The sequence below is a fragment of the Sinocyclocheilus anshuiensis genome, unplaced genomic scaffold, assembly GCF_001515605.1.
Source record: "Sinocyclocheilus anshuiensis isolate Anshui unplaced genomic scaffold, SAMN03320099.WGS_v1.1 scaffold1618, whole genome shotgun sequence".
NCBI classification, from domain to species: Eukaryota; Metazoa; Chordata; class Actinopteri; order Cypriniformes; family Cyprinidae; genus Sinocyclocheilus; species Sinocyclocheilus anshuiensis.
In genome coordinates, this window is record NW_015542418.1 from 15,821 (window position 1) to 38,035 (window position 22,215).

A 22,215-nucleotide genomic window follows, 5' to 3' on the forward strand; every position below is an offset into this window, starting at 1 on the left:
CATCACCAGCTCACAGCTGGAGAGAAAACAGTGCAAAGCCAGCGGGCACACAATCAAACCGGACTGGGAAGTCTGAAGTCACGGCCAGTTCCTTTGTGAGAGCACAATAAACTCATTCTTTCATAATACATTTGGCTCTCACAGCAGGAGAACTGAGCAAAGAAAGATGTGCATATCTGTTTATTCTTCTGTTGCCACAAACAGCATATGAATGAAGGATAATTATGATAATTGCAAACTCTCGACCAAAATGCCTCCTGAGAGAATGTTGGCTTCCTTGTGCTGAAGTGAAAAAGTTGGTCTGTCTGAAACAACAATAAAAACCAGATTCGCTATACATCCTTTCGTTTTATTTACTCTTATTTTAGGCAGACATAATGTGGTTTTGAACAATAGTGTTTGGTTTTTATAGATTTTATAGATACTGCCCTGTACAAATATACTGTATTATCCATTTGTTTTTACTTTTAAGTAGCAAATTTATACATTCAATTAATAGTTTGTTTAGATATAACGTATGGAAGACCCCGAAATGTAGTCATGTAGTATTTATTTACTAGTTAATCCAGCAAATTTATAAGACAAATGATCTACTTGCCAACATATTTTTTCTGTAAAGGTGGACTTTTTGTTTTTTTGCAGTAAAGTTCTTTCCATCATTTACAATATGTATTCTTTTTGGCTTTTTTATATGTTAAATGCTTTTTTGTCTTCTTACCATGTGGTTTTTATTACACTGCTTATGAACCGGTTATGTAATTCAAGCCAGGCGTAAATCTAGCGATTTAAAAAAACAAAACATTTCAGTTCTTACATCCTACACATCTGTCTTTGAACCGTCATCAGTAATGAATGAACAAACAAACAATGAATCATTTGCTTTCATTCCCCCCCACCCCCCGAGTTTTTCAGGGTTGTTTTGGCCAGATATAATTGACTCATGACTAACACGCGTATTTGGATATTGCATGTAAACATGGTGCAAAATAGCTGATTTATTTTAAAAACAGCTGATTTATTTATTACAGTTTTAGTGTTTGGCATTTTATTTTTCTTCATCATAGTTGCACTCTGTTTTTGTTATTTTTATTTGTTAAAGGGATAGTTCACCCCCAAATTAAATCTGTCACCATATACTCTCCCCAACGTTGTTTTAACCCCGTTTGACTGACTTTCTTCTGTGAAACATGAAAATAGAAATTCTGAAGAATGTCCATGCTGCTCTTTTGCTTACAGTGAAAGAAGGTGACAGCTGATTCACCAAAACTGACACAAATATTGCCTTAATTAGTGCATTAAAATCAAGTCATAGTCCATATGATTTATTATGCTTTTTTCTACTTTGTGCATCACCAAGACACATGAGAACCAATGATATTTGAGATTAATCAGATGTATATGCAGCACTGATATTACAACTTGCTAGACTGAATGTGAAGTCACATTGTGAATGTGCTATTCTTGTAACAACACATTAAACACATGCAATAAATAACTAAAGCATAAAGAATTGACAGTATTGTTTGCACACATACTGTAGTAGTATTTGTATTTCAGGAGAGCAGGTTTCCACAACAAAAGCAGTTTTCATGGTTTTTGTTGATATGCCTACATGTTTAAATTATATAAACATTATCTAAAATATGTGAATATTTAGTTTAATTTTGCAGTTTTCCGTCAACATAAATGCTGTTGACTAATATTTAGTGCTGTTTGAGACAGAGTAAAACTGACTAAAATTAATAAGAAATATTAATTCAATTTAAAGGATATTTCCTTCAAACGTTTAAAACAGTAAGAAATTTATAATGGTACATCTTTTGATTTTATTTTATAATCTTTAGTGTAAATGGAAGAAAGAAAAACAAAACACTTTGTTAACAGCCAGATAAAATTTAAAATATCCAAAATTTAATTATATTAGAATTCTAGGAAAACTTTATTTTAGCTAAGGCTTTCTAATAAACAAAATAAAGTTTTCCTAGAATTCTAATATAATTAAATTTAGGATTTTTTTTTTAATGTCTCTCTCTCTCTCACTCTAAAATGTGTAAATATATGTTTCCAAAGTCAAGTTAAATAATCACAATCTCAATATTGACCAAGCAGACCAACCAAGCAGCTCAACGGCCTGTGACAAATTCCATGAAAATTTTGTCTAGAATTTCTAAAATCTTTTTTTTTTAAACCATGTTTTCCACATATGTTTCTGTCTGCAGATGTTGGGTCAGTGGAGGGGTTGGCGTATCATCGGGCCTGGGACACTTTATTCTGGACCAGTTACACCACATCCACCATCACCCGTCACAGTGTGGACCAGAGCCGCTGGGGGGCTTTCGACCGGGACTCTGTGGTCACCATGTCAGGAGACGACCACCCACGGGCGTTCGTCCTGGATGAATGTCAGAAGTGAGCTTTTCATTTCACAACAAACTCATTATTTCAACATTCAAAACAAAAAAAGTGTAATATTCACCATTCACTAACTGTTCCCTTTTGGAAGGGATGTCATGTTGATTTCAGTACTGATATCATATCACACTCAATGTTTGCCATTGACTCACATTCCTCTGCTTTTCCCCAGCTTGATGTTTTGGACCAACTGGAATGAGCAGTCGCCCAGTATCATGCGCGCCCAGCTGTCCGGAGCCAATGTCCTGGTGATCATCGGCAGTGACATCCGCACTCCCAATGGACTCGCCATCGACCATCGTGCCGAGAAGCTCTATTTCTCAGATGCTACGCTTGATAAGATTGAGCGCTGCGAGTATGACGGCTCCCACCGTTATGTAAGTCAGAACTTGCACCCATGAGTGTCCGTTTTGCTTAACTTGCACCGTGACTACAACAAGTCAAATCCCAGTGCGTCCAGACCAGCCGCAATCATGAGGTGCAGTTAGACATTTCATTGCATTTTAATAGCTTAGTGAAATCTCACTAGTCCAAAAACATAGCTGTACAGCAATAATTATAATAATAATAATAATCATTTTCAGTAAATAAACATCACACATATTCTGATTGGCAGGGCCCTAAATAGGTGTTTTCCCCAACTACTGCATAATTCCAGCCAAAAAGTTCAGAAGTAGTTCATTTATTCTCAAATGGAAAAATCAAAATGGTAGAGAACTTTTTAAATTTTAACATTTCAACAAACCAAATGGTTCCTTTCTGTCTGTTTTGGCGTCTGTAGGTGGTTTTGAAGAATGAGCCAGTGCATCCTTTCGGTTTGGCTGTGTACGGTGACCACATCTTCTGGACAGACTGGGTGCGCAGAGCCGTCCTCAGAGCCGACAAATATGTTGGTGGAGACATGAAGGTGTTAAGAGCTGATATTCCACAACAGCCAATGGGGATCGTCGCTGTGGCCAATGATACAAATAGCTGTGAGTGAATGGCCGTAATGGCAGCATGGTCAAGAGTACTGTAAATCAACTGTGTGAGAGAGTGATTGCCTTACAGTGTCCTGTCATCTCAACCATGTAATTATGTGCCAAAAGTAATCTGTGATTGCCACAGAACCGAGAAGAACTCTATAACGCTTGGGAATGACACAATCAATATCTTTCATCATGCTTATCTAAGTGTGATAGAAGCAATTCTCAAGCACTCAAACCCCCAAAGACAGCATCTCTGCCTGCTCTGAAGCCCCCGTTTACTGTCCTCCCAACTAAAACATTAACCCAAACAAAACCCAACAAATAGCCAATAGCAGCTAGATTTGAAGAAACTAAACTTTTTTTTTTTTTTTTTTTTTTACAATTAAATACCCTGTTTTACTTGGAAATCTGAAGTAAAAGTAAAACCTTTTATCCTCAAATGATCATATCCTGGAACTAAAACTGGATTTGTCTCAGTCTTTTGAAATAAAAATGTGACTTCCTGTGTTGACCATCTATCTATCTATCTATCTATCTATCTGTCTATCTGTCTGTCTGTCTGTCTGTCTGTCTGTCTATACTGTATTTAGAATGCATTAAGTGACAATAAAGACATTTACAGTGTTGCAAAAGATTTATATTCATCAAAGAATCCTGAAAAACAAAATTGATCACAAACTAGTTTTTATAGTTTATATTTAATTCTAGTAGTTTAGTTTGTTAATTTGGGAATTAATCTATTATGAATTATGTGTTTAATAACTAAATTATTTTAACGTAGAGCCCTGAATTAAGCTCCCCAGTTCACAATCTATTTACTGTAATGCATAAAAAATAGAACACTTATATACATTTTAAAACGAATTAAATGCATGGTACAATTGTTCTGTCATTTATGTTGATTTAAATAAAATGAATTACAGCAAAATGTAATAATACATATCTTTTTGGTGAAATATAACAAGACCTTTTTTTGACCTTGTAGATAGAGTTCTGCAGCTTGGCTATGTAGTAACTTTCATCTGCACACCACTGTGAGAACTACTGTTTGAGTGTTTACATCTGTGTGCTGTGAATTGGAAATAATTGTCTGTAAATATGTGTGCAAGTGGGTAGTGAATGTTAAGTGGGTTATTTGTATCTGTTTGTGTTTCATGAAGGGCTGCATAACGAGTACACATAATGCTCCTTGTGACTTCTCAATGTCAAGAGCTTCCGGGGATGCTAAATTCCTGTGTGTGTGTGTGTGTGCGCGCAGGTGAGTTCTCGCCCTGTCGGGTGAATAATGGAGGCTGTCAGGATCTGTGTCTGCTCACATCAGACGGACGGGTCAACTGTAGCTGCCGCGGAGAGAGGAAACTGCTGGAGGACAACACCTGCATAGGTGAGACACCACCAACCAATCACAGACTTCATACAATATATATCTGCATATGCAAGTATTTTCGTTAAAATACAGTGTTCACAGTTAACTGATCGTATGGAGATGAACAGAGTCTCAAAGCAGCTTTAAACAGAGGCAGGTTTGAATGTTCCTGCTCAAAAGCACAGTGACAATAGCGAGTAAATTACATCACTAGCTGGGTTTCCATCCAAAGTTGCGAATTTAACTTGTGCGCAAAGCTGGAATATCGCATAAAACATTTGTGAACAAGCATCGTTTCCATCCAACAGGTCAAAGAGAACAAAATCGTCACTCTCTGATAAACTGGCAATATAAATCACTAAGAAAAGTAGGAGAATATAATAATTTTCATATATAATAATAAATGACTTGCGCCTCAGAGCGAGCAGACGAAACACAATGCATGCGGTCACTGCTTTTGGAGGTGGATGCTGCTGTTTGGGAACGCAGTCGTGTAAGACATTTCTGGGAGGCAATTATACAGAAATACTTTGATGAAAGACTTTGCTCTTGCATTTCCGAATGACCATAACAACATTTCAGATGCTGTGGAGTGAGATCGGTCCGCTGGTTAGTCGGGATTTGCCGTCCCATAGCGCAAAGTCACATGACTTTTTTGATGCGCTTGGAGGAATTTATTCGCAAAATGCATTTCCATCTCCCATTATTCACATCAACCCTTTTTCGCACAAGTCAAAAACCACCTCAAGCGAGCGTAAAAACTTTTTGCGAATTAAGGGATTTTTATTCGAAATTTGGCATTTCCATCACTCGTTTCTCATGCGATACTTCAAAATGCGCATTAAAATAGATATAATATTGGAAATATAGCTACTGATATGAACCAAGACTGAAAATCTCATTCATCTCTGGGTGATCTGGTGGAATAAACACTCTTATTACTTTTGCTACCTTAAAGGGATAGTTTACAAAATGGAAATTGTCATATTTGAATTGTCGTGTTGCAAAAACTAGGGCTGCTTCAGACTAAAGATTTTTCTAGTCGACCCTTGACAGTTTTGAATCATGGTGTATTACTCTGTAACAGCAAAAATGACAGTGTATTTTAAGTTGTTTTCTCTGTTATCAGGAAGAAAATGCCTCCATGTCACGCAGTAGTGCACTGATAGCTTGGATATGCGCCTAATAGCACACATTTATCCAGGCTGATGTTAGAGCAGACGGCCGTGTAAAGTTGCTACTACTTGCGTGTTTCAACAGTAAGCTATATTTGAGGTCAATGAATGATTTCCTGCCTGATATACTGTAATTACCTCAAGGACCAGCTGTTAACCATCTGTCCATCATGGACACGAACAGGTTTTTTCTGCGACTAACCAATATAATTTTAGTCGAAGCAGCCCCAGTTAAAAGTTTTGTTCATCTTTGAAACACAAATGAAGGTACTTTTACTTATCATTTTCAGTTTGGTCTTTTATTCACACTGATTGACGTGCAGACAAAGGGCACACAGAAGCTCGGACGTGTTTGCTCTTTCTTACCGATTGTTGAAAACCCTTCGCCGCCACTCAGAAAAATATGTCTGCATTTAATTGTGTTGATATCCTAAAGCTGCTACTAATCTAAAACAATATATCAGTGGACCAGGGTAAACACTGTCTTTGGACAAAATATCACTACATGGCTGTACATGAGGAGGTTGTGATCAACATGCTACAAGCAGGAATATATAGTGGCTTGCACTACAGTATGTTAATAGCTGCTATCTTGTGTCTCTCAGCTCAGAACACGTCGTGCAGCAGTATGGATGACTTTGAGTGTGGGAATGGAGACTGCATCAAATACACGCTCACCTGTGATGGCATGGCCCACTGCAAAGACAAGTCAGATGAGAAGCAGTCCTACTGCAGTGAGTGTGTGTGAGATATTCTGAATGTTCACGGCGGTTCTGAAGGCCTGCCACTCTTATCAGTTTGTGTTTGTGTCCAGCTAACCGCGTGTGTAAGAAGGGCTATAAGCGCTGTGTGAATGGACGCTGTGTCGGCCACAGTTCCTGGTGTAACGGGCGAGATGATTGTGGGGATAACTCCGATGAACTCTTCTGTAATGGTAAGTCCATCTGTTCATACACATTATATTAGGCTGCAGCCTAATCTTCAAATCCAGCCTGTAGGCCCCTTTGAATTCTATAGATTTCAAACGTTCTGATGTTGTACAGTTTGGTTCCCCCTCGAGGGAACTCACACTGCGTCGGTAACGACACTTTGGGGAACCCACTCAGCGTAGCGCGTCTGAAGCATGAATGAAACTATTCCAATCCTGACTGGTGTTGTGTCATGTCGTAACATGTGACGGCATAGTCGGAAGCTACAAAGGGACGCCGGCACACAACAGAGTCAGCTTTTTGCTCTTCAGCAAGCGCTCTGTGTCATTGTGTGTCTTATTTGGTGTTGTTTGTCACAAGCATATATATTATCATGGCGAGTGGACAGTTTTAGCGGTGTGTTCATCCCTGCCCGAGGTTTTTAACGGGTGGGGACACACATCAGCTGTGTGTTTATTGTTTGGAAGCGCAGCACACACGGGCAGCTCTCGAGGGAGCTGCCTGTGCGGACTGTGAAGCACTGCCGATCAGAGGGCTGCGCTCCCGCCTGGCTGTATTTGATGAGGCCGGCCAGGCTCGCGCACCTTGCGGTTCGGGTTGGCGACTCGGCGGCTTAGATCGTGGGGCTCGCAGATGGATTTGTCAGGAGGGCTCGAGACTGCTGTGGCACATTCTCAGTCCTTGTCTGACACTTCCGATGTTCTCACTCCCCGTGCGGAAGCCCGCGCCGCGGCTTCTTCCACACGGGAGGAGAACCCGATGTCTGAGCTGTCTGATTCTGAGGAAATAGACATGCTCAGCATCGAGGCGGGTGAAATTGCAGAGAGCTCGCCACTGCATTCACATGCACATGAGGAGCTGGTCGATGTGTTGACTCGTGCTGTGGCCAAACTAAATATTAACTGGCCTCAAGAAAGGCAGGAAGTGCAAGTGACAAGTAAATTGGATGAGCACTTCCTGCAGCACAGGTCTCAGCCTCAATGCCGGGGTTTACCATTTTTTCCTGACTTACACAATGAGTTGTGTAAGTCATGGAATAAACCGTACTCCGCACGACTGTCTAACCCTCCTGTGTTAAATTTTAGTAACATCTTAGGAGCATGTGAGTACGGTTATGGGACGATGCCTCGGGTGGAAGAGGCTTTAGCCAGCTACCTCTCCCCTGATGTTGCGTCGTCCCTTAAAGGACGCCTCCTTTAAGTGCTGCCCACCAAACCTTGTCATGTTACATCACCTTTGGTGGGCAGGGCTTATATGGCGGCTGGTCGTGCTGGTGCATGCCTGCATACAATAGTGCTTATGCAGGCATACCAGGCTGATTTTTTAAAGGATTTAGATGAGGGCGAGAGACCAACACAAGGTGATTTAGCGGAGCTGCATAGAGCCGCAGATTTGTCTCTCCGTGTTACCAAGGAGACGGCCCGTGCCATCGGCCGCTCCATGGCAGCTATGGTGGCCACAGAGAGACATTTGTGGCTAAACTTATTGGGGATGAAGGAAAAGGACAGGGCCTTTCTCCTAAATGCCCCGATATTGCCTTCTGGCCTGTTCGGCGACGCAGTCAATATGGTTGTCGACAGGTTTCAGGAGGCGAAAAAGCAGTCTGCGGCTTTTAAGCAGTATCTCCCTCGCCGCTCTAAATCTAAGAAGGCTGCTCCAAGTGGATGGGCCCAGCCGTCATCAAGCTCCTCGTACCGGCAGGTACAAAATGAGAGTGTCGCTTCTAGAGCCCTTGGCGACAGAGGCGACGCTCTCGCCCAAAGCCCGCCGAGCCAAAGGTCGATTTGAGGACCGTCCTTCAGGCAAGAAAGGCTACGGGAAAATGGTCCTAGCTTTCGCAGGGCTTCTGAGGGTTGCCCCCCCCCCCTGGGCTGGAGCGATCAAGGTCGTTTCCACCTCGGAACCCTCAGGAAATCGATGTTGGAATCCCACCGTTCAGTACGCTTCGGGCTACATCGATTTCCGGCGAACGCATGCTGCAGTGTCCGCCCCGAGGGCTTGCGGCCTGGCAGCGACAGCGTCCGCAAATAGAAAATCTTTTTCGATCGTTTCCTGCCGGTGTTCCGCTTCAGGGGATCGTAAACGAAACTCGAAGAACACCCGAGGTCAGCCTCGAGAGGCTGATTCCCTTAGTAGATTATATCAGTGCATGGCAATGCCTTCCGAATATATCTCCATGGGTCCGTAAAGTAGAAAGAGGGTACAGGCTGCAGTTCAGTTACCGCCCCCCGAAGTTCAATGGGGTGGTCTGGACTGTGGTGCACCCCGAGCAGGGTCGGGTGATGGAACAGGAAGTTGACTCCACAGGGAGTCCGGGTTCTACAGCCGGTATTTCATAGTTCCCAAGAAGGATGGGGGGTTGCGTCCAATTTTAGATCTGCGGCACTTGAATCGTTCTCTGAGGAGATTCAGGTTCAAGATGCTCACTATTCCCACCATCGTGAGTCAAATCAGATACGAGGACTGGTTTGTCACGATAGATCTAAAGGACGCATACTTCCATGTTTCTATCATTCCTTCTCACAGGAAGTTCCTGAGGTTCGCTTTCGGGGGCAAAGCGTTCCAATATCGGGTTCTTCCGTTTGGCCTAGCTCTCTCCCCTCGCACTTTCACCAAGTGCATGGATGCAGCTCTAGCGCCACTGAGGCTTCAGGGCATCCATGTGCTGAATTATATCGACGACTGGCTTACACTGGCCCAGTCTCGAGAGATGGCGGTTCGGCATCGAGATGTCGTCCTTGGACGCATTCAGAGCTTGGGGTTGAGACTCAACACGAAAAAGAGCGTGTTGTCGCCCACAAAGAGAACCACGTTCCTGGGGGTGGTATGGAACTCGGCAATGATGCGGGCACAATTGTCTCCCGCTCATATCGAGTCCATCCTGGCGATGGTTTCCAGGATAGGGCTAGGCCACGCTATCACTGTAAAGCAGTTCCAAAGACTGCTGGGGCTCATGGCAGCAGCGTCCAACGTAATACCTTTTGGCCTTCTGTACATGAGACCCCTACAGTGGTGGTTGAAAACCAAGGGGTTTTCCTCGAGAGGAAATCCGTTCCGTATGATCAGGGTCACGCACCGATGCCTTTGTGCCCTGTCCATATGGAGGAAACCTTGGTTTGTGTCCCAAGGCCCAGTATTGGGAGTGTCATGTCGCCGAAAGGTAGTTTCGATAGACTCATCCCTTACGGGTTGGGGCGCGGTCATGGACGGCCGCTTTGCGAGAGGTCTGTGGCAGGGCCAGCATTCCTCATGGCACATAAATTGCCTAGAAATGCTAGTGATTTACAAGGCTCTTGAGGAGCTTTCTCCCAAATCTCAGTGGTCACCATGTCCTAATACGAGCAGACAATATGTCAGTGGTCTCGTATTTTAATCATCAGGGGGTCTGAGCCCTCTGTGCAGACTGACGCATCAGATCCTCCTGTGGTCCAAGGGGAAACTGTTGTCTCTCAGAGCGATGTATGTCCCTGGGGACCAGAATCAGGGAGCAGACGTCCTGTCAAGGCAGGGGTTGAGGCCCGGGGAATGGAGACTTCACCCCGAGGTGGTGAAGTCGATATGCGAGAGGTTCGGCCCAGTGGAAGTGGACTTGTTCGCATCTTGAGAGACGACCCACTGTCCACTGTGGTTTTCTCTAACGCATCCAGCCCCGCTGGGGTTGGACGCCATGGTACAGACATGGCCGAGGCTACGCCTGTACACTTTTCCCCAGATCGCTCTGCTCCCAGGAGTTCTGGAGAGGGTCCGGAAAGAAGGGGTCAGTCTATTGCTGGTAGCCCCGTTCTGGCCGGCCCGGGTGTGGTTCTCAGATATCATGTCCCTCCTGGCAGGCCAGCCATGGCAGATCCCTCTGAGGAGGGACCTGCTGTCTCAGGCAGGGGGCGAGATATTTCACCCTCGGCCAGAGCTGTGGAAACTGTGGGTCTGGCCCCTGAGGGGGCTCAGTACCTAGAGGCTGGCTTGTTGGCTGGACTGATCGAGACCATACTCGGTTCCAGGGCTCCCTCCACGAGGAGATTGTACAACCTAAAGTGGAATGTGTTTTCCACATGGTGTAGAGAGCGTGGGTTGGACCCAGTTAACTGCCCAGTGCTGGAGTTCCTCCAAGATCGCTTCTCTGCTGGTCTTACCCCGTCCACACTAAAGGTGTACGTGGCTGCCATTGCGGCTTTCCACGCTCCTTTAGGTGTTGGGCCTCTGGGGAGGCACCAGCTGGTCGTGCGTTTCCTCCGTGGTGCATGGAGGATGAGGCCTGCGACTCGTTCCAGAGTCCCAACTTGGGATCTGGCTGTGGTTCTTGAAGGGCTGTCACTTGCCCCCTTCGAGCCTCTCGAGTCGGCTATGGCAAAGAACCTGACCTTTAAGATGGTCTTTCTCCTAGCAATTACTTCGCTCAAGGGAGTGGGGGATCTCCAGGCCTTGGCTATCTCGCCGACTTGCCTGGAATTTGCCCCTGGAGGAGTTAAGTCCATTTTACACCCTAGGCCTGGCTATGTGCCCAAGGTGCCATCTAATATGGCACGGCCCGTGGTTCTTCCGGCCTTCCATCCTCCGCCTCATGTGTCGGCGGAAGAAGATAGGCTTCATCTGCTCTGCCCTGTCAGAGCATTGAACATCTTTATTCAGAAGTCCTCTCATTGGAGGAGGTCAGAACAGTTGTTGGTGTGCTTTGGATCACCCAAGAAGGGACTTCCTGCTTCCAAGCAGACAATTAGTAATTGGATTGTTCAGGCTATTGCCTTGGCCTATCAGGTGCATGGTTTGCCTTCACCTGTTGCCTTGAGGGCCCACTCTACTAGAGACATGGCGTCCTCTAGGGCCCTCCTGTCAGGAGTCCCGTTTCAGGAGATCTGCGATGCGGCTGGGTGGTCCACCCCGCATACTTTCATCAGGTTTTATAGCCTGAACCTTCCCTCCACGCCGGGTGCACGAGTGCTCTCGTCCTAAGTTGTGCCTGGTTCAGCTTCACACTAGGACAGGCATGTTTTGGTGTGGCATAGTGGGTATCTGTTCCCCAAAGTGTCGTTACCGATGCAGAGTGAGTTCCCTCGAGGGGGAACGTCTCAGGTTACGACTGCCTTGTTCCCTGAGAAAGGGAACGAGACACTGCGTCTCTTTGCCACACCTCTCCATGCCTGGGAGCGGCTTGCTTCATCGCCAAAGCTGACTCTGTTGTGTGCCGGCGTCCCTTTGTAGCTTCCGACTATGGGATTGGAATCAGGATTGGAATAGTTTCATTCATGCTTCAGACGCGCTACGCTGAGGGGGTTCCCCAAAGTGTCATTACCGACGCAGTGTCTCGTTCCCTTTCTCGGGGAACAAGGGTTACATTCGTAACCCAAGACGTTTTCCCCTTCCTGCTCTGTTACAGCGGGTGCTGGTGTTATTGCCTTTTGAATTCGAAAGCGCTTTGGTTCAACTGATGTTGATGTTAAGCCTACTAAAAACATAAAATGAAACATGAAAAGTCAATACTTTATGGGTGAACCATTATATTTTCCCTCAAAATCAAAGCTAAATTAGAAACTATAATGATTCTGAACATTTGGTCGGTTTCATTGTCAAGTGGCTGGTATGGCTGCATGGCTATAGAATATTGTTTGACTAATCTGATGCAGATGAAATGTTTTGCATCAGCTGAATTTATGAGAAACATACAGTATTTGTAATTTTTAGGTTGAAAGAAAGAAAGAAAAATGAATGAATTAACTAACTAATTAAGTAATTAATAATAATAAAAAAACATAGTAAATGTTCAGTAATCATTTGGAGAATAGAATGAAGTCACTATTGAGAACAATGAGAACTATGAAAAAAAACAATTGTTAGGACCATTGTTGTGGTCCTAAAAATGTTTTCGGTTACACTTTACTTGAAGGGGTGTGCATAAGACTGACATGACACCTTCATAATCATGACATGACACCTACATAATCATGACATGACACATGTCATGAATATGAAGGTTTTTTATGCATGTTTATGACTACTGTCATTAAGTTTCATTCGCTCAGTTATGCAATTTTTAATGCAAAGATGACATTTGTTGACTTTGTTATGGGCTATGGTTAGGGGTAAGAGTAGGGGTAGGGTTAGGTTAGGGTTAGGTCAAATAATGTCATATTTGCATTAAAAATGACATAACTGAGCGAATGACACTTAATGACAGTTGTCATAAACATGCATAAAACCTCCTTCATATTCATGACGTGTCATGTCATGATTATGAAGGTGTCATGTCAGTCTTATGCACACCCCTTCAAGTAAAGTGTTGCCATGTTTTCTTATTTATTGTTATTATTATTAGTAGTAATAATAGTAGTATTTATTTCTTTAGCACATGATTTTGTGAGTTTATGCATTTTTTGTACTGTATGTGTTCCAGCAACCCTGTGCACGGTGGATCAGTTTCAGTGCAGAGACAAATCATGTGTGTCAAACTCCAGTCGCTGTAACCAGGTGCTGGACTGTGAGGATGCCAGCGATGAAATGAACTGCTGTAAGTTTGTTCATTAAATCCTCATGAAATCAAAATTTACAATATGTATTTTGTTAGCGCACATTGTTAGTCTTAAAGGCACAATATGTAAGTTTTCGTCGCTAGAGGGCACATATTCAAAACAAACAAGAAACAAAGGCGTAGTTTGATGACGCCGTGACTGAGTGTGGAATCATGGGAGTTGTCGTCTTCATTCCCACAGCCAATGCAATCCGATGGGACTCGGGCAGAAATCATGTTCATGGATGAGCTAATGTATTAAAGACTTATTAAGGTCACTGTAGTATGAAGCAGGGTGGGGCTAAAAGTCGTGGAAGCGAAACAAGGCCGCTGGAGTAATTGCTAATGAAGGACGAGTGCGATACACGGCTCGATAGCAGCAGAGCTTTTATTATGCCACAGTCGACCGCTTCTGCTTCTTCCGGTCATGCATATGTGGGATAAAACAGCGCTGTTTTATACTAGATAAATTTGAGTGTATTGAAAGTTCCGTTATAATGCTACTCTGTGCGTTCGTCCCCTGTCTAATAAAATGCATAACATATTAAAGTGTCTTTGGGGTTTCCATGTTTTCAACAAAATAAAAGCGGAAAAATCGAGGGGTTATGACCAGTGCTTAATTTGTAAATGAAACATTGCCGGATCCAAATCAACAGTTAAAAGGCGCTGTGACCGACACTGACAATACAACTTCAGTTTTCCCGGAACATTCAATGACGTCACTAAACGGTGATGACACAATTATAAGAGCATCGTTCACAAGTTTCTACATGGACCTAACTATACAGCCTAGGTTTTCAAACCCTGTGTCAAAAATGGGTTGCCAGGATGAGTAAGGCAAATATATGTAAGTTAGGCTACATTAAAAATAACAAAAATTGTTTCCATAAAAATAAAATACAATCATAATCTATATAGAAAAGGTATAAATATGCGAAATAGGCCTATATCTGACATAAATAATTAACAGATATAAAACAGATGTGAGGCACGGCGATCCGCTAACAATTTCACGGAAAGGAAACCGAGAACCGAGATGACAGAACGCGCATCCTGTTTGTTTGCTTAGTTACAAAAACACGAAATGTTCTTTTTATTGCGAGTGTGCAAAAATAAAAATAAACATTTGCATTTACATTTAGTCATTTAGCAGACGCTTTTATCCAAAGCGACTCACAAATGAGGACAATGGAAGCAATCAAAACCAACAAAAGAGCAATGATATGCAAGTGCTAGCCTATAACAAGTGTCAGCTTAACATAGTACACATAGCAAGGTTTTTTTTTTATTATATAGGCCTAATAAATAAAAAGAAAACAGATCGAATAGAAAAAGAATAGAGCAAGTTATAGTGTTAGAGGCCTTTTTTGTTTTTGTTAATTGTATAATAAATAAAAAGAAAAGAAATAGATAGAATACAAAAAGAATAGAGAAGCTAGTGTTAGTTTTTTTATTACTTTTTATTTTTAACACTTTGCGGGTTGTTTTACTCTCATCTGTATGACCAAAAATGGAGTAGGCTATATGTGTCAGCTGTTTGATCGCGCCTCGCACACACACACACACACACACACACACACACACACACACCCTACCCCTAAACCTACCCCTTACAGGAAACTTTGTGCTATTTCAGATTTTCAATACACTCCATTCTGTGTGATTTATAAGCGTTTTGAAAAGTGGGGACATGGGGTAATGTCCTGAAAAGTCACCTTCTCCTTGTAATACCTATGTCATACCTTTGTCATTATACAAATGTATGTCCTCATTTGTCACAAAAACGCGCACAGACACACACCCACACCACACCACACCACACATTCTAGCAGTTCAAACTTGCCATCGCAGTCTGTTCATTATCAAAATAAAATACAGTCAGCCAAACATATCAATTTAAAGAGTCCGTAGTATAACCGGTCTACAGCTGCTGTTATGCCAAGCGCATTTTTGCGTATGTGAAGAGGATGATTTTTTCTGTCGATATGCGAACGCGCATGAAGCCTACATTATAAATAATAGTTATCATTGAACTACATTGCGAATATGGAAACATTGGATTTGTGCCGAATGAGAGAGGTACGTGAGCCCAACGGTACTCAGTTTCGCTTTGTTTTGGTTTCTTTAGCTTTATATCTTTTTCATTCTTGATCTGTTCTGCATACCGTTACATTTAAATGATTTGTTTTGGAGTGAGGGGAACTAGGCTATGATTATAGTGTTTATAATGTTTATACATTATAATATTTCACTTTATTTGGTATTATTTCTGGTATTTCTGATATTATTACACTCTCTCCAAACGTTCCGCTGCTCACAGAAGAGTGGAGAGAGTGGGTTAAGCAGTAGCACCAATCAACGAGAGCGATTTTGAATTTATGAAAGCTGATTGGTCAATAATATGTGAAGTACCAATACATCATCTACAAATCATGCTCCAAATACATCTACGTAAACCCGCAATCGCTCTGTCTCGTATGCACGCACGCACTGTCACGATCTAATGCACTTGTTAATGCCAGATCTTTAAAAACAAATTCCGGAACGTAAAAATCCAAAAATCTGACATTTTCCGGAACAGGATCCAGCTCAAATTAAGCACTGGATGACGTCATTGGCAGGTGACACAATGACACTATGGACACGGTCCGTTACACTAGTTAAAATTACTTAATTCTCTGGATTTAAACGTTCTTCAAAACATTTGGGATAATGTAAGTACACAAGTCAGCAAAATATATAACACTGTTCTAGTGGTTTTGGGATATTTTAATCAAAAAATCTTACATATTGTGCCTTTAAGGTGAACAATTAATCTGCAAATTAATCCACTGAAAGAAAAAAAAATTTTTTGTCATGGTAATCTTTAATCAAAATCAGATCCTTTGCTTCTGCTCTGGAATGGTGTTCCTTCTCTGATGACGTCAGTTTGAAGGCTCAGGCAGAATATGCTTAACCACGCCCCTCCAACCGAGTGAGACATGAGAGGAGGAGCACAAAAATGAAACCCCGCCCTCTATTCAATATTATGTCACCATACTGAAATAAAGTCGGCAGCAACTTCCGGATCACGCGGACTTTAATTAATTAATTAATTAATTAATTGATTTATTTACATGTAGATGAATAATAATATTCAGCCTTTTACTTAAAGTTCAGACTTGGATTAGTATATGAAGAGTTTGGTTCCAAAACGCTATAAATCCATTTTGCTTAATTTAAGTAAAAATGTGTTTTCTTTACCAAGAAAGTGGCAAGATGAAAACAGTTTCAAACTTTCACATAGCATCTTTAGGTTATAATAACATAAAAAATTCAAATCCAGATTTTGATTTTCAAAGATTTATGATGAATTATTTTTTTTTTCCATGACACTAAACGGTGACACAGGTTTTTTTTTTTTTTTCAAAATGCAATAAATCCATTGAATCAATATAAAAGTTATTTTTCATATTGAAACTGTTGAAAATACATAACATAGTAAGTTGATCCACATATGACAGCCTTTGCATATTGACAACTTGGTCAATACTAATCTTATATGCAGGCACTGGACTAAAAATACATTCAATCAGTCATCGCTCCCAAAAAGAATTCAACGGGTCATCTTGTTATAAATTAATTACAACAGGACTGGACTAAAAATACATTCAAATCAGTCATCGCTCCCAAAATGAATTCAATGGGTCATCTTGTTGTTAATGCTATAAATTAATTACAACAATAAAATAAAATTTCATCATGAACACACATGAACAACATCACATTAAACTACAGAAATTCTAAAATGACATTTCCCTTACATTCAACTTCCAAAAGTGCATTCATCTTTGCCATGTTACATTCATTTAGTTGACTAGTGCTATATGCTGTATTAACAAAAACATTAATGGCATAAATAAAAACACTTACACTGACAAGCTACGCAATATCGCGTTCATAATCGAATGCGACTCATCTGCGATTATTAACGCGATATTGCAGTGATCTACGGCTCTGTGTATTAACTGCCGCTCCATCTGAAAGCATGTGATGGAGATTTACTATTAATCATAGAACCGGCTTTACTGACGAGATGCGCATGACAATCACATGCGATTTATCGTGCAGCCCTAAGTTTGTTTGTTGATCACAAAGTACAAAGTAGATGAGGAAAACTAGGATGCCGGGTGTATTCAAAGCGCCGCCATTACTGTCTAGAGTGCGTGGAATGGTGCGCTGTGATTGGTTGAGCGGATATATTGCATTCTGCAGAGAAGGGAGACTGGCGTTGGTCGCGGTTGGGAAAAAAAGGGAGAAAATATGACAGAATAACTCGGCAGATATCGCATTTTGTGTAAAATTAAAAATGGACTTTTCAATACCGACCAGATACAATACTGATTTTAGCGGAAACTCAATTAAAAAAAAAAGGCATTTATCGCGTTTTGGAACCAAACTCTTCATATGTACCTGTGACATGCTGTTGATTACAAAAGGCAATGATTTTAACATCCCTCAGTTTATAAAAATGAACAGCTCGCAGTGCAATAAACTGAAAGAAATCAGCATTTATCATACTTTTGTAAAAGTTCATCCATAACCAAAACATACATGGTAACAAGAGATTCCTTGAATGTCGCACATACTGTACTGTTCTTTGATTCTTAAAGGGATAGTTCACCCAAAAATTTAAATTCTGTCATTAATTACGCACCCTCATGTCGTTCCAAACCCGTAAGACCTTCGTTCATCTTCTGAACACAAAGTAAGATATTTTTGAAGGAATCTGAGAGCTCTCTAACCCTCCCATAGACAGCAAGGATATCACCACAATCAACGCACAGAAACGTAGCAAGAACATCAGTAAAATAGTCCATGTGACATCAGGGGTTCAACTATAATTTTACAAAGCTACAAGAATACTTTTCATGCACAAAGAAAACAATAATAACATAATTTATTCAACAATTCTTCTCCCCGAGTTACCGTCTTCCACCATTTTGGAAAGTACCCCAGAACATAATCAACGTAATGAGCGTTATTTACGTTCAGCATGCACACGCTTTATCCTGAACGTAAACAGCGCTGATTACGACAGTAACTCAAGGAGAAAGACTGCTGAATAAATTATGTTATTATTGTTTTCTTTGCGCGCAAAAAGTATTCTCGTAGCTTCGTAAAATTATAGTTGAACCCCTGATGTCACATGCACTGTTTTACCGATGTCCTTGCTATGTTTCTGTGCGTTGATCGTGTTAGGATCCTTGCTGTCTATGGAGATCAGAGAGCTCTCGGAGTTCATCAAAAATATCTTAATTTGTGTTCCGAAGATGAACGGAGGTCTTATGGGTTTGAAACGACATGAGGGCGAGTAATTAATGACAGAATTTTCATTTTTGGGTGAACTATCCCTTTAAGCATTTGTCACATGTCTTGTTTTTCAGCGGCCTCCGATTGTTCCAGTTATTTCCGTCTGGGTGTGAAAGGCGGGACCTATCAGAGGTGTGAGTTCACTACGCTGTGTTACGCTCCATCATGGGTCTGTGACGGTGCAAACGACTGTGGAGACTATTCAGATGAGAGAAACTGCCCAGGTGAGCACACGCATACTTCAGCCGTGAGCTGCATTTCAGACCCTGTGAAACTGACGTCTTTCCTGGTCTTTTCCTTTTAAAGTAATGAAACTAAAACCTTTTTTTTTTTCAATTAGGTATATGTACAGTAGACTTTAAACAAAACAGCCTTTAAACCTCTAAGCACTTCTCTCTTATATCTTTTCACTCATCAGATAAGAAAAAGAGAAAGTGTCCATCAAACTTCTTTTCTTGTCCCAATGGTCGCTGTATCCCAATGAGCTGGACCTGCGACAAGGAGAACGACTGTGAGAACGGAGACGACGAGGCGAACTGCAGTGAGTTTGTGTTTCTGTCATCGACTTCTGCTGTGGTTATACTGACCCCTAGCAATACACTACCTCTTATTTTTGCCATTTTTTATTATTTAGACATTATTAATAAACATATGTGACCCTGGACCACAAAACCAGTCATAAGGGTCAATTTTTCAAAATTGAGATTTATACATCAAATAAATCATACATCTGAATAAATAAGCTTTCCATTGATGTATGGTTTGTTAGGATAGGACAATATTTGGCCGAGATACAACTATTTATATGACCCCTTTAAGACTGGTTTTGTGCTCCAGGGTCACATATAGTATGTTTATTAAGCACGTTTTCCTCAGAAGTTTGGCTACTCCTTAAATTTGATATTTAAAATGGGGACATACTGTGGATTTTATTGTTTTTATATAAAGCTGAATAAAATTGACTTATCCTAGCCTACAACCTAAAAAAACTAACTAGGATAAAAAAAAAAGAAATTTTTTAGGATTAAAAACATTCTTTATTTATAAATGGACAAACAGCAGGAAGTGATTAAAATTGCAATTGTATTAATTAAAAACAGCATCAAATAGTACATTTTAAAGTGTAAAGAATAGCGTGAATAAAGAATCACAGACAGTAGGAACATAGATTCAGACACAAGGAAAACCAGAATCCAAATGCATGAAGTTTAATAATAATAATAATAAACAAAATACAGAAACCAAGAAAACGGAGCTATACTTAACTAACTTAACTACTATGTATGTATTGTTTTATTGTTCTCTGTTTTTAGTAAGTGCCTTGATAAGCTTTCTTTAAAGACGTTATATAAAAGACATTTTTTGGTCACTCTTTAGTTTGGGGATCAATTCTGACTATGAAATAACTATTAACTACAGCTTTTGCAACAATAAACTCCTAATTTGCATTTTTTAAAATATTTAGTAAGGCCATGTCCACACGTACACGGGTATTTTTATAAACTGAGTTTTTCCTTCTTCCGTTTTTAAAAAAATCTCCGTCCACATGAAAACGCAAAAGCATGCTATGAAGCACTGTCAAGAGCATGCCAAGCCAACAGGTGGCGATATAATCTCAACCATGAAGCCATGTTGGCCAATCAGAAGCCTGAAAAAGTTTCCAGTCTACACGATAACACTGCAACCAGAGTTTTTGAAAATCTTCACCCTGGCAGGCGTTTTCAAAAATGTTCAGTTTCCGTGACCTGGTGCTGCATTTGCGTGTGGACGCACGGCCTAACCGCGTAGAAAAAGCTGCGGTTTTAAAAATAACCGCGTTCGTGTGGACAGGGCCTAAGATAGTTGTTGCGTTTATGGTATGGTATGGTGTAGGATTAAGGGATTTAAAATATGCTCATGCAGAATAAGGCATTAATATCTGCTTTATAAGTACTAATAAACAGCAATTATGCTAGTAATATGTATGTTAATAATCAACAAGTTTATAGTGTGAACTGGTCCCTAAACAAAAGTGTTACCAAACTATTCTTTATTAATATTAGTATTATTATTTTTAAACATAAACTGAACTAAATACAACTCAAGAGTAAACATGATGCAAGTCAACATTACAAAACAAAACTCTTTTTATGTATTCTGTGTCTTTGTGTTTTTTTTTTCGCATTTATAAACATTTATTCATTTTTCCAAATTAGGTTTTGTCAGATTTATATCACTTAAATTTTGTTCCCAGCTTTGCACAGTTCATTTGAGGTCAGTCTTTCCAGAATGTTTGAAACGAGTTCTTTCTGTGAAGAATCTTTTGAATAATTAACTAACGGCTCACTTAATGATTCTCCTCAGATAAGTTCTGCTCGGCGACACAGTTTGAGTGCGGGAATCATCGCTGTATTTCCAGCAGCTGGGTGTGTGACGGGGCAGACGACTGTGGAGACGGAACAGATGAGGACAGCAGATGCAGTGAGTGCTGATCCTTAAAACAGCATGAAATAGGACTTTTCAAAGTGTGACCAATAGCGTGACTGATGAATCAGAGAATAAGACCGCATCATAGATGAGTGTGATTTTTTCTCTGTGTTGCTGAATGGTGTGTGTTTTTAACTCAGAGAATAAGACGTGCAGTGCGGACGCGTTCCACTGTCCCGACTCACACAAGTGTGTCCCGCAGCGCTGGGTGTGTGACGGAGACAGAGACTGTCCAGACGGAGCCGACGAGAGCATGAAGGCCGGCTGTGGTGAGCCATCACAAACATCATTCGCCTTGGTGCAAATACTGCGTGAATCACTCACGTTCAAGTGTACTGTTGTTTCTTTTTCACTCAGTGTTCAATAACACGTGTAAAGCGGGAGAGTTCATGTGCCAGAACAGACAGTGCATCCCCAAACACTTCATGTGTGACCACGACAACGACTGCGGCGACGGCTCCGACGAGTCTCTGGAGTGCGGTGTGTTCCTGATTATATCAAACCAAGATGATTATCTCATAATTACCATCGTTAATGAGATGAATTATGGCTAATGATTTGTAAGATGTCAATACTTGACTCTCACTTGAATTAAATCAAGGCCTTAGTCATACAAAACAAATGTAAGTACAGAAGAATTAGAATTGTTGGGAGTATTTGTATACAGAAATTGTCTCTCTAATTACACATGAATAAATGAGTTATCATTTGAAAATATTGCAAATTTACAATACAGTATATATTGATATGTTTACACTAGATGTTCATATGGAAATGAATGTAGGAGAACGGAAATATAGGCACGTATGAATACATTTTATTTTATCCCGTATTAAAAAGAAGCCCTAGACTGTGACATATATTCCTGGTTATCTAAACTAAGACGTAAACCGTTAAAAACAAAAACTAACTAACTAAATAAATAAAATTAATTTAAATAAAATAAACATTAACTGAAATTATATATATATATTTGAATTCTTTTTTTTTTATTTCAGCTAGTTGACAAAATAATACCTTTAAAAATGTGTACCTTGAAAAAAAATAA

The 22,215-nt window shown here is 40.8% G+C and overlaps 1 protein-coding gene across 1 annotated transcript in view; it reads left to right on the forward strand.

Moving 5' to 3' along the window:
* Window positions 1-22,215, forward strand: part of LOC107693472 (low-density lipoprotein receptor-related protein 1-like) — a 75,991-nt gene that overhangs the window by 10,331 nt on the left and 43,445 nt on the right. The window contains exons 15-26 of the mRNA XM_016492878.1: window positions 2,220-2,409; window positions 2,585-2,789; window positions 3,194-3,386; window positions 4,639-4,764; window positions 6,527-6,655; window positions 6,736-6,855; window positions 13,236-13,349; window positions 18,776-18,925; window positions 19,120-19,242; window positions 21,045-21,161; window positions 21,308-21,436; window positions 21,525-21,647. Coding sequence (XP_016348364.1) covers window positions 2,220-2,409; window positions 2,585-2,789; window positions 3,194-3,386; window positions 4,639-4,764; window positions 6,527-6,655; window positions 6,736-6,855; window positions 13,236-13,349; window positions 18,776-18,925; window positions 19,120-19,242; window positions 21,045-21,161; window positions 21,308-21,436; window positions 21,525-21,647 — 1,719 coding nt within the window. The remainder of the gene's footprint in view (window positions 1-2,219; window positions 2,410-2,584; window positions 2,790-3,193; window positions 3,387-4,638; window positions 4,765-6,526; window positions 6,656-6,735; window positions 6,856-13,235; window positions 13,350-18,775; window positions 18,926-19,119; window positions 19,243-21,044; window positions 21,162-21,307; window positions 21,437-21,524; window positions 21,648-22,215) is intronic.